General features: G+C 41.2%; 1 protein-coding gene across 1 annotated transcript in view; it reads left to right on the forward strand.

Moving 5' to 3' along the window:
- The window catches only part of CDC73 (cell division cycle 73), a 135,219-nt gene that overhangs the window by 44,236 nt on the left and 78,461 nt on the right, over positions 1-12,522 (forward strand). The window contains exon 10 of the mRNA XM_063135010.1: positions 10,618-10,682. Within this exon, the coding sequence (XP_062991080.1) occupies positions 10,618-10,682 (65 nt within the window). The remainder of the gene's footprint in view (positions 1-10,617; positions 10,683-12,522) is intronic.

The raw sequence follows: 12,522 nt of genomic DNA on the forward strand, positions 1-12,522 counted from the left end.
ACCCATTCCTCTGATCTCATAGTTTGTTGTCTCTCCCATTCTCTCACATACATCCCGCCTCAGAGTAGACACAAGATCCATTCTCCCTTTTTCAGAATCATCCCTTCCCAACCACATATACTATCCCTGTGGTTCACCCCTAAATTCGCTCTTATACACATGCACCTCACTCAGCCCATCTGTTCAAGACACACAGCCCCTTTCTTCCTACACACGTGTGCACACATACCCTTTTTCTGCCACCCATAGCCTTCTTCAATTTACTCCCAGCTCTCTCCACCAGCCCTCCCTGCAACATCTTTCTCTAATGCTCCCCATCCCAACTTGTGTTGACCTACAGCCTCCGTGTCACCCCAGACTCCTCTCCAATCCTACCCAGGTCAGTCTGCAGCTCTTCCCACCAGCCACCTTGTGCTCTGCAACTCTCCTTCGCCCTCCCTACCAGTCCCAGGCTTACAATGCAGTCAGAAACAAGGGCCCTTTTCTTTTCTTTTACCCTTTTTAGTGGGGGAGAGGCAATTTTTAGCAGGCAGCCTGGCCGCTATGCTGTACCGAAGCGCCTGGTTTGCAGCTGCCCACCATCTTCATTCCCTAAGAATGGCACTTGGATCCAAAGGCATCCTGGGGAAAGGAAAATGCGAGCGGCTACAAGCTGGTCACTTTGCTTTGCAGCTGTCTGCACAAGGTTAAAAAAGGACGATTTATTGTGTGTGTTTTTTAAAAAAATAGGGAGGTTGTAGGGTGCCTTGGTAGGCATCAAGGGAGGTGACTGTGGCACATTGGTGCCCACATGTGCCACATTGAGGACCCCATCCATAGTGGATGGGTGATGAAACGGGGGGAAAGCATCCTTTCCATTGCAGAGATTCATTTCTTATAAAGAATAGACTCTGCAAATTTTGTTCAGTTATCACTTCTGTACAAAACCAGAGGGGGGGAAATAATTAGAAAAACCAGTTTGAGATGGAAAATTCTGTGGCTCTGATTCTTGTTTACCAGCGTAGCTCAAAACCAGCCTGCCTCATTGCTTAATTTGTATGCATAGAGGCACGCTGAAACTACAGCTAAAAGAAAAACTAAATTGCAGATATATGCAACACATTGATTATATATGCACACAGTAATCTCATTACTGTAAAAACAAATAGACTGAACTCTAATGGAATTGATAATAGCTCTTTTTAAATATAGTACAATATGAAGCTGAATTCCCTTGAATCACATTTCAAACAAAATGCACAATTGGGCAATACCTATATTAGTACCAACCAACATGTGATAAAAGAGTTTTGCAAGCTTTTTCAAGTTCTTCAGGACTCTTCATCAGGCAAGATGGTTCAAAAAGTGGTGGGGAGGGGGCACAAAAGCACAAACATTAGACCAGATGTTGTGACCATGAGGCTTGTGGCTTAGATCCTGTCTCAAGACGGAGATTGCAGACTGCATGAATTCATCCTTGATGTGTGCTGGTGATTTCAGATTTATGTCTAGTATTCTACAACAAAGAAGCAATGGCTGACACACATTTCTGACAAGAGAAAGGCCAGTTTATGTTTTCAGAAAAGGCGGTCAGACATTTCTTCATTGTCCCAGAATGCTTGACATAAGCTGATACCCACAGCACATATCAAGGACAAATTCATGCGGTCTGCAATCTCCATCTTGAGAGAGTATCTAAGCTGTAGGCCTCATGGCTACAACATCTCACCTAATCTTTGTACATTTTTGTGCCCCCTCTCCACTGCTTTTTGTACCATCTAGCCTGAATAAAACCTCTGAAGAATGTGAAAGCTTGAACACTCCTTTGTTGCTTCATGGTTGGTCCTCATAAAGGCATTGCTTCACTTTGGATATTCTCTCTCTCTCTCTCTCTCATGGATCAGCACAGCTATCATTTTCTTTTTAAAAAACGAATCTCTTGACAAAGAGAATGACTTGTGTAGCTCAAAGGAACATTCTGCTGGAACTTTGTACAAAACACTGCACACTCAAAGGGTTTGTGTACGAATTCTTCAAACTGAGTGTTCCTAAATAGACTAGGCTCCCAAGTGGAACAGCACAAACTGGGAGATGTTGGTTAGTTAGTCTCTACAGATAAATGTTTTACAATGGCATCAATCTTGTTGTTCCCTAACAAAGAAATGGCTAGAAGATCCCAAGGATGTGTTTTGGGTGAGAGTGGCTCTTTTGCTTCTTTAAAACCTTATATTCTATAATAGTGTCCAATGTACAAAGCATTCTTGCCATCATAACAGTTCCATGAAGTCAAAGAACTGAAGATGTATTGTCCAACACTGTGTTGGTAATAATATCTAGATCATAATAGTTTCTCATCCACTATCCTTGAGGATAGTGATAAGACCATGACTTCAGTATTTCATCTTTAACCATGAGAACTTCACAAAGATATTGTTACGTTACTGATTTTGGATCCATGATAACCTTTAAGTGCTTGACTCCAAGGCTTAGGGCTTTAAGAAGAGTCAGTATTGGAAGAGTTGTAAGTAAAACCATAGGGTCAAAAGGACATTGTTTCTTCATGTAGTTTGGGTCCATCAGCAATGTAACCCACTTTATCCATGTTAGTAATGTCAATAGCAGATAGCAGCAGTTGGCAGGTATTCTGAAGCTGCAATAAAAATAGCCCATGAAAGCCAGCATGCAATGTTTTGTAGAGCTCAGAAAAAAAGTACAACCATCCATTAGTTTGCTCTTTTGGATGCTTCCCTCAAAATTGATTTTCAAGACTTAGTATTTCGGAAATATCTGCATTAGTGGGGCTACTGTTGAGGACAGCTTTTGTCTTCCATGTGCACTTCTGGCTCACTCCATTGTGAACTATGCTATCATTTTTATGGCATTCTGAAAGAGGTGCATTGTTTAACAAGGGTTATTATGCCTTCCATTCTTTTGTTTCATTATGTTGCTAAGTACTAAGCAGTAAATAACACTTCTTAAACTGTATGAAAAAGCTAAGTGTATGTTTTAAAGAAAAGTCATAAAATATGAATGGTTAAAATGTTCCCTTCATGTCAAGGAATATGCCTTTGTTCCTTCTCAAAGGTGTAACTTTGGTTTTGTCAAAGTAGAATGTCAGGGCATATTTGTGACAGCAGATTGGGGGTCATGGCAGCACGCCTGCTCCTTTCATAGCATGTCATGCTTGCCTCAACCTGTAATGGCAGGTCAAGTAGATACAACAAAGCGGTGGAAAGTAGAGATACCAGATTAAAACTGGCTATGTGGTATAGTTGCAGGGGCTATTTCAATAGCAGGTGCACAGAGTAGAGGGGAATGCAAATGGTGTTGTCAGTGGGGTCAGGAAAAACTGGAAAAAATGTTTGGGACTCATGGTCATTGTATGACAATCCACTCATCAGTCTTCTGACTTCCTTGTTAAAAACTCTAATTAAATATGTCCAGATAACCAGATGGTATCAGTACCCACAAATGGATTAATGGTGGAGGAAATGAATCTCTGCAGTTCACTGGCTTTTATTTCTTCTATTATAATTATGTAATTGAGTGGACATATGAGGCAATGCATAACCATTTTCATTCAACTCTCTTTCCCCACTCATTCTGTCATCCACCTTCATCTGGGAGTCATGTTGTGAACTGATGGTTCATTTAGGTAGCATAGTGAACAACTGCTTCAGCAGCAGGGGTTGGCACTATATCTGCCTTGCTTTCTTTTTCAAGGTTTAATCTTCCTTTTTTGGAACACACTATGTACTTAGGACGGTATCCTCCTGCATATATTGGATGGTTTTTGCAGGATTAGAAGTTGTGGGGACCATACGAGTTAAATCCAGTCCCTTGCCAGAAGCAAGAATATTTCAGAATTGTATAGAACTGAACAAAGGCGATATACACCCTTGGATATATTTTAAAAGGTCATACAACCAATCCTTCTTCTTGTATGAGGATTGAGTCCACTTGCATTTGCTTGTCTAACTGTTCTTAAAGGCTTCCAGCACTGAAAATTTCCATTTGTTCTTCTATCTTTATTTTAGCTTGTAATTTTGTTACAATATAAAACTTTGAAAACTTCCTTTATATTATGCATTTTATGTATGAATGTGTGTTACTACACAGTTAATACTTGGCTACTAATGACTGAATTTTTCTTGACAATCCATACACGTTAGCTAAGGTTATTGCACAGCCACATTTCTCTTACTGTATTTCTTCGATTATAAGACGCCATCGATTGTAAGACGCACACTAATTTCAGTACCACTAGCAGGGGAAAAAGACCTAAGACACACCCGCGATTCTAACACGCACCCCATTTTAAATATGTTTATATGGGGAAAAAAGTGCGTCTTAGAATCGAAGAAATAGGGTACTAATAGATGCATGCCGTTGTTCCAACGGCACTTTATTTGAAACTGTCACCTTATGGTCCCTGATTCAAATGGCTAGGTTGTTATGTGGAAAGACAGGTAGAAGAGAGACTCTGGGCTGATTTTCACAATCACCGTAGCCCAGGGTGGCCCATTTGTAGTATGTCCCATTATGAGTATTCAGCCCTGGCATGGGGTGATGGTTTGTCATGTTGTCTGAACCCAGACAGCAGGGGTTGTTTGAGGGGGAAACAATTCTCAAATAATCAAATAAAATGCCATGTGTTATTTGAGGATTGTTTTCCCCTCAAACAAGCCACACCACCTGCTTTTGGACACCATGAGAAATCATGGCTACCCCTCACCCCACCGGGGTTGAATATTTAAAATGACTATTGGCAGGCTCCACAATCCATGGTGATCTTGCGAACGTGGTCGCTATCTCTAATGTTTATATTTGTGCTCCAAAAAGCTCAAGGTGGCTTACATGATTCTTCTTCCTGCCTGCCTCCATTTTTATCCTCTCAACAACCCTATGAATTAGGTTAGGGTTAGAGGCAATGGCAGCCACTGATTGCCCAATGAACATCATGACTTGAGTGGGAATTGTAGTCTAGGTCTCCCAAGTCCTAGACCAGGAGAGACGGATGCGGCATCCCTCCCCCCCCCCCCATTACAAAGCACCAAAAGGGTCACATTTAGCTTGTTTGCAAACTGAATGTGACCCTTTTAGAGCTCCATAGGTTCTGTGGTGTAATCTAGCTTCCAGGTAAGCTAAATTTATCATTTCTGGTCCTCTATAGTGCTATGGATGCCATTTCCGCCCTAATTTTGTTTAAAAATCATTTTTGGTTGCCCTGCAGCTTGCCAGGGCAGGTGGGGTGGAGAGTGAAAATGGCTCCAAGTTTTCTTACATGCTTAGCAGCACCTTTGCTTATTTCTTATAACCTTTGCTTATTTCCCCAAGTGTGCAACTCTGACCAAATTCAGATGTCAAATGAGCCATAGTTTGTTGTGACAACATGCTTAATACCTTATTTTGTTAACAAACTGTAGTTTGTACAGTCCGCTGTTTCCTGCGTTTGAATGAATCTGTGTTTTGTTACAAGCCACAGCCAGTAGCTTTCGCTTGTCTCTTCCTGTGTGAAGAGGAAGTGGAGCAAGCAAACCCAACGCTCGCTGCACCATATTTGCATCACCACAAACCATCGCTGCTTCTGAATGACTGTAGCCTCTGTAAACCATGGTCTTATTTTGCTGCTGGTAAAGCATGGAAAAGAAGGAAACACAAGGAGCAATAAAAAACAGTCTAAACTACTAAATGTCTTCGGAGTGGCTTTTAGTCAGCTGCCAGAGGCTACATGGATAATTCAACTAGAGAGAACACAAATTTTACATCCTGTAAAACTTCATGGCCTGTGTTCTACAATATTGCACATTTTATAGCTATTTTGGTAGCCTACCTGTACAAATGTCTGTTTCCTGTGTTGTGGGGATAGGTGGGAGAGAATTATGTGCTTAGAGGGGCTGTCCGTGGGTAGTCTTATTAATAGGATATGAGGTTGATGCAAAAGCACATCCCTTATAGGCTCACCTGGCCTGTGTCCAGTTATCCCCTTTCCTGATTTTTTGCCTTCTTGAAGGCATGAGCTTCTGTAAAACCAACAAGTGGAGCTGTTACATGGTTAATGGAGCTGCTACTACTACTACTACTACTACTAAATTTATTTCTTACCCGCCTCTCCATTTTGATCGAGGCGGAGAACAACAGTAACTATAAAATACGGATTAAAAACATAGTATACATTGTTAAAACTTCCTAATAAACATCCTAAAAGCATCCTACTGTGGTTCATGAATGGGTCATAGAATCACACACTCCCTCCTCAAAGTGCCTCTCGTTTTCCTGAAGCAAATTCCCCCCGTTTTGTAGCTTCACCATGAGTAACAAATACTTCACTACTCCTTATCTGTGGTTAAGCCTAACCAGGTTCCTTCATAATCAGGACTTGCTAGCCATATGCAAACCCTATTTAAATGAGATCCCTGGTTAGCCTTAATTGCAGTTAATGTTAGTGTTGAATCATCCTCTAACTGTAGATAGATGGGAGGGGGAAATTTTACATGTTACCGAAGGTTCAGCCCCATTATGCATGCATTTGTCCACAGAGGCTTTTTGAATATTTATATATTGACACATTCAAGTTTCCAGGAAAAACACCCACTGTACTTGAAGTGAGTTTTCATCTCCTTAATATAGGTCTAATCCTTTCAAAGGCAACCGTGTACTATGACTGCTTCAGGGTAAAGTTGGGAAAGGAGATGAGTAGTCTGAATTATAAAACCTTCCAGACACAATGGATTAATGGATTATCTCAAATGGCTTCTAGACAACAATTATTGAGGGGTGTCTGTTTCAGTATAGCAGAAAATTGTATTTTAGCTATTGAGGTTAATTGTATGAGTAACACCCGAGAATCGGTTTTAACCTTCTTTCTCATAGATGCAAACCCATTCTTGATTTTAACTGATAATTAGTTCGCGCCCTTATGCATCACAATTGATTTTTCTATTTATATTTTAATGCTTGCTAATGTGACTGCACTTACAGTTTTCTTCATGGTAACATCTTAACTTTATGGCATACCTGTTGTGTTTTCAATAATGCTTTTTTTTTGTTGCTAAAGGTTGTATTCAACAGTGGCTGTCTTATCAGTGGAATGGAAACTGCTGGTGAAAATTACCTCCCCCAACTTGTGTCCCCCCCACACACACACACATGTGCCCCAAATCTGCTGCAGAGGGTTGGGGGATCCACCAGAGCAGATTTGTGCTGCACAAGGGGAGGAGAGCAAGGGGAAGTCCTGTTGCGTAACCGGAGGTCCACCTGCACAGCACTAGATTTTAATCCAAAAATTTACTGATTTCATCTGTTTTAAGATGTTCTGAATGAAGCTGCATATTAGCAGCACTGTGTAATTTTTAGGAGGTAGTGAGTGGTAGACATATAACCAGAGGAAAGATGCTGTTTTATTTGTATATTTTGTACAGCACCAAGTACATTGTTGGTGCTAAATAAATAAATAAAAAATATATAAAGCAGCCTTATATTGAGCTGGTCCAATGGTTTACCTTGACCTATCTACTCTAATAGTGGTTCTCTCTGGTCTCTGGCAAAGAAGTTTTTCTGAGGCTTGTTACTTGAGATCCTTTAACCAAAGATGTCAGAGATTGAGCCTCAGAACTTCTGTGTATGCTCTATAACTGGGTTATGGTGTACATTCTCTAATAAATTACCCCAAAATAAAATAACCTTTCATCGAGATTCTGTGCTAAGTAAAGCAAAAACATAATTAGGTAACTCTTATACATATACATTATGCTCATGAGGCAATTTTCCCATTTTCTTTTCTTGCATAATTCTGCTATTGATTGGTGGGGTTGTGGGGCAAGGAGCTATTTAGGGCACTGAGAATCCTGCTGATTTCCCCTCCTCCCATATAGGCATAATACCAGTTCCTTGCAAACCATGATATGGATTTGGGAGCCTAAAATTGTGCCCTGCAGTCATAAAATACTTGAAGCAAAACACTACTATTGAGCTCTTAGTCTGTTAAGATCAAGATCTCTTCCTGTGTTTTTCACAACTGATAGCAATCTAAAACCTGCATATTCCAGAAACCTAGATAAAATGTTAACTTGAACCTTATTCAGAGGTAGAAGTAGAAATCCACATCAAGCTTAATGTATCTTGTTGGAATCAGGGGCAGAAAAGTTCTGTCATCTTATCAGGATTACAGAACCAAGCAAGTTCATCAGAGAAATATGTGGCAAGGGACTACTTTCAACAATGTTAGTGATCCATGGATTTAAAGAAGACTAATAAATTTAGAGCGTGGTTCTATTTGATCCACCATGGGCATTCATAATCCCGCAAACTCTGAAGTTTATCAGTATCTGATGCAGAGTGGGAGGGAAAGGGGAAGGGTGAAAGCTGGGATAGCTTGGATCCCAGTTTCCCCAGTCCCCTCCACGTTTGCGAGCTCGTAGCGGCAGCTGATGTAGTTTTCTGCACTCTGGCTGCGAGGGCATGGGAAGCACAGTTTCCTAGATACTGTCTAGGAGGCATAGGATTGTTTCCTCCAAGACTATCCATACAGCCAACCTATCTAATGTGGAAACATGCCTCTGTCTGAACAAAGAACATTCTGAGTCACTGTAGTTGCTAACCATAGTATATTGTTTCATATGGCTGTAGACTGCATGTTGCTCCTGAGCTCACTGGGAACCAAAGGATATATATTTCTAGTCTTTGTTGTTCTAGACAGCATCTCTGTAACAACGGTGGCAAAAAACAGTAATGGAATAGAAAACACCCATATGAATAGGAGGAGTACTCAAGGCTGTGAGGACATGATTGGGGTAGCCAACTGGTATTCTGCTCCAACATTTCCTAGTTCTTGTCACCCCTTCCCAGTTGGATTGAGATTGTGAGGTGTATTGCTTATTTACTCCTGGTAGGTGCTCTCTCTTGAGAGTGGCACCCACAAGGTAAGAATTGACACTGACTGGGTACTCCAGAGTTGAGTATGGGTTGAGTGTAGGTTGTTGTTGAAATGTGGGTTAGCATGTTATCTGAATCCACCCGTGCTAACAATCTATGGTTTGTTAACTACGAACAACCTATGAAGAAAACCCATGGTTTGTTATTGGGTTGGGAGCTGTTTGTGCTCCCACATTACTGGTCGGTGCCCTACACCCCATGCTCCTAAAAACCAAGAAGAAATGACACCAGAGAATATCCCATATGCATTTGCAATCTTTTTTAAAAAATACTGTTTTTTTCAGTCTTGCACAAGTGTACTCATTTGAAAATCCATGCTTATGAAATTTGCATAATTTCCCCCTCCACTTTACTGCTCCTCCTTGAAATTTGCATATATTTATTGATGTACCTCACTTGTCTGCCTTGAAATTTGTGTATCTTTACTGATCCCCCTCACTCCCTGCTCTTCCTTGAAATTTGCGTATCGTTACCAATCCTCATCACTGCTCAGTAAACCATATTTATGTCTGACAGCTAGCAATGGAGATCAGTAGATGGAAGTGACACGTACAAGGTGGTGGGGAGCCAAAAGTGGCTGGCAGCTGCAGGACAAGGAGCTTTTGGGGCAGGTGTAATTACTTTGCAAATAATGAAGTAGCCTTTAAAAAAGGTGTTTGCTAGCAAGGGAAAGTGCCAAACTGGAGGATGAAATTGACATGGTCATTGACAAGAAGTGCATATCAGTAGGCTTGGGGAAATATAACACAGGTGGACTTGTGCTCCTGTGCACTTGCAGAAGACCCTGAATATTTTTTTAAAAAAAGGTTGGCGAATGCATTACTACACTCATAAGGCCTCAGAAAATTGTATGTATTTAGAGATAGAATGTGGGGTGGGGGAGGAGTTTCCCTCTTGAGTGAGCTGGCAACCCCAGCAGACCAATTACAGAGAAAGGGTGCTGAAGGAGGGAACAAGGGAACGAGTAACTCTGTGGTCCTTCACATGGGAAAAGAGCTAGTGTGTTGTCTCTGCTCATCCGCCACTTCCACTTTTACTCAACAACCTACAATCATTTCATTCGTAGGTTGTTGAATGTAAGCCGATCGTAGGTTGTTGATTAAAAGTGGAAGTGGCTGGCATGTTGCAGGCAATGCACTCACTTGTCCCTGATAGCACATGGGTTATTTAACCCATGGGCTGTTGTTAAGTGCAAACTGCCCCATAGTGACAACTCCTGGTTTAAAACAAGCCTGGTTTAAAACACGTTCACAACCAAACTTAAAACATGGGTTCTCTTTCTGGGTTATTCGTGGGTAATAAACCATGGTTTGTTATCATGGCGGGGTTTGCACAACATGACAACCCAGAATTCAACAGCCCATACCAAATGTGAATCAGGCTATTGAGTCTTGAAGGCAGGGCAGGATATAAATGCAAATAATTATGAACATCCATAGTGGAAATTATTCCAAGTAGTTCCAACCTATTTTAAGTAGCATTTTAAGTAAAGAAACCTGAGATATTGTACCATTTGAAAGATTATTCTGCTTCACATGAAATTTTGCCAGGACCTGCATTTTATTAATTCATATAACTATTTTTTGTTTCATTAACAGTAGTTTACAATGGATAGCACTTCTTTAACATCTTTTGCTTGTGTCCTGACTGATTGCCCTAAAATTTGCATATGGGATTACTTTAAAAACATGTTTTATTCCACAGATACGGAGGGTTTCAAGATTGACACCATGGGCACCTACCACGGAATGACTTTGAAGTCTGTAACGGTAAGTTGGAAAAATATTTCTTGCAATGCTGCATGTAGAAGTTTTCACAATGTTTTATATGGACTTTTCTTCCTGCTTCCTAGCCTAAGAGGAGTCTGTTGTATTGCGTGACATTAAACAAAGCTGGTTCCTAACCAATGCCAAGGGCATGTGTTGACTTCCACCTCTTTTGACGTTGTTGAAGTCTAGCTGTTTTCGATACCATTCTTTCTAGAATGGCAGATTTTGTACCAGTGTAATTTTATATATACACTCTCCTGTCATAAGGGTTCAAATTGAATAATGGACGTTGTGTATAAAAAAAGTGGAGCAGCACCCTCTCCAAATGACTTGGTGGTTCATTTTCATGCAGATAGTTTCGCTAAGAGCTGAAGGGAGAGCATCTCTAAAACGGAATTTCAGCCTGTGCTTGTCTTAAATTGTCTGCTTTTATGGAAGTGGTTTGAGCATTCGCAAACAAATGCTGTTTTGATCTGCCTGCAAGTAGGACAGATGCTTCAGAACTAGTATAGAAGCACCATTAAAGGCTTTTGCCATCTGCATGCCTATATAAATCTGATGAATAGATGGCACTAAACAGTCTCCAAAATCTGTGCACCTACTTCTAGTTTTCTCTCCTAATTTGAACATAAAATAATGCCTGGAATGTAAACGTCTCAAAGCCAATTAGAGCTCACTTGTTTAAACTTTCCCCCTATCTAATAAAACCGGTCCTTAAGTTTTTACTATCATTTTCCAGTCTTTAAATGTTGGCCTCTAGTTCAATTTGTAGACTTACTTTAAAGTGACTAATTGGTTTGGGGCTAAATCTGCATATTGCAAAGAATACCACTCAAAGCAATCATAGGTGTCACTAATAAGCAAAAGCCATTAAGTTCTTGAGGCTGTTGGCTGCTACCTGGGGAAGGATTTGGACAGTGCACTAACATCAACATTGTATGGTGAAGCTTGTCACTGTGCTCCAGTGGTTCCGGTCCTACCTCTCGGGTAGGTTCCAGATGGTGATGCTTGGGGTTAGTTGCTCCTCAAAAAAGGAGCTGTTGTATGGCATACCACAATGCGCCATCCTGTCCTCAATGCTGTTTAACATCTACATGAAACCGCTTCTCTGTTTATCTGGCTAAAGGGAATTCCTTCCTTCCTTCAAGGGACTATTTACAAACTGTTCTAAGTGATTCTGTGTAGTGTGTTTGCAGCCCAAGCCATTTGCAGCAATCTGGGTTACATGAGAGACTACACGCCTCTTGCGTTCTAAGCACCGGCCTCTCCAGTCTTGAATGTCACTAAGTTGCTTGAGGATGCTGTTGAACCTCTTTCAGCATGAGGCATGAATTTAATTTCGGAGAAGCGTTCAGGACTACATTGCAGTGGTAGGTGGGGCCAAAATACCAGCACATCTTATCTTAAAGCTCTTACTGTCAGTAGTTGAGCCCTAAGAGAGCCTTACTGCAATCTTTTAAAATGGGGGGGGGGGTGCACAAAAGCTGGAAAACCACTAAACAGTCGGCAGACAGGTGAAAGGGAGGTGGGTCAGGGGCAGTGGGAAAGACCATGGCTGTCTGAGGAATCTTGGAGGGCTGAATTTGGCATCTCAAGTAGGCAAGTTTTGCCTCACGGGATTGAAGTTCAACACCCCTCTTGAGGATTCTCTTTAATAGAGCTTATGGGCAAAGTGAATGCATGATTCTTGGGCAGGAGAGGCATGAAGGATGGCCACTGGTAGGGGCCACTGCAACTGTCTTGTAGTACTCCGCTATTACCACAAGCATCGATGAAGGTAGTTATCCCAGCAAGGTGGTAAACTTGCAGTGATATCTGGCCATACCCAGCGTGCAGCCCA

This window comes from Elgaria multicarinata, chromosome 1, assembly GCF_023053635.1.
Source record: "Elgaria multicarinata webbii isolate HBS135686 ecotype San Diego chromosome 1, rElgMul1.1.pri, whole genome shotgun sequence".
Lineage (NCBI taxonomy): Eukaryota > Metazoa > Chordata > Lepidosauria > Squamata > Anguidae > Elgaria > Elgaria multicarinata.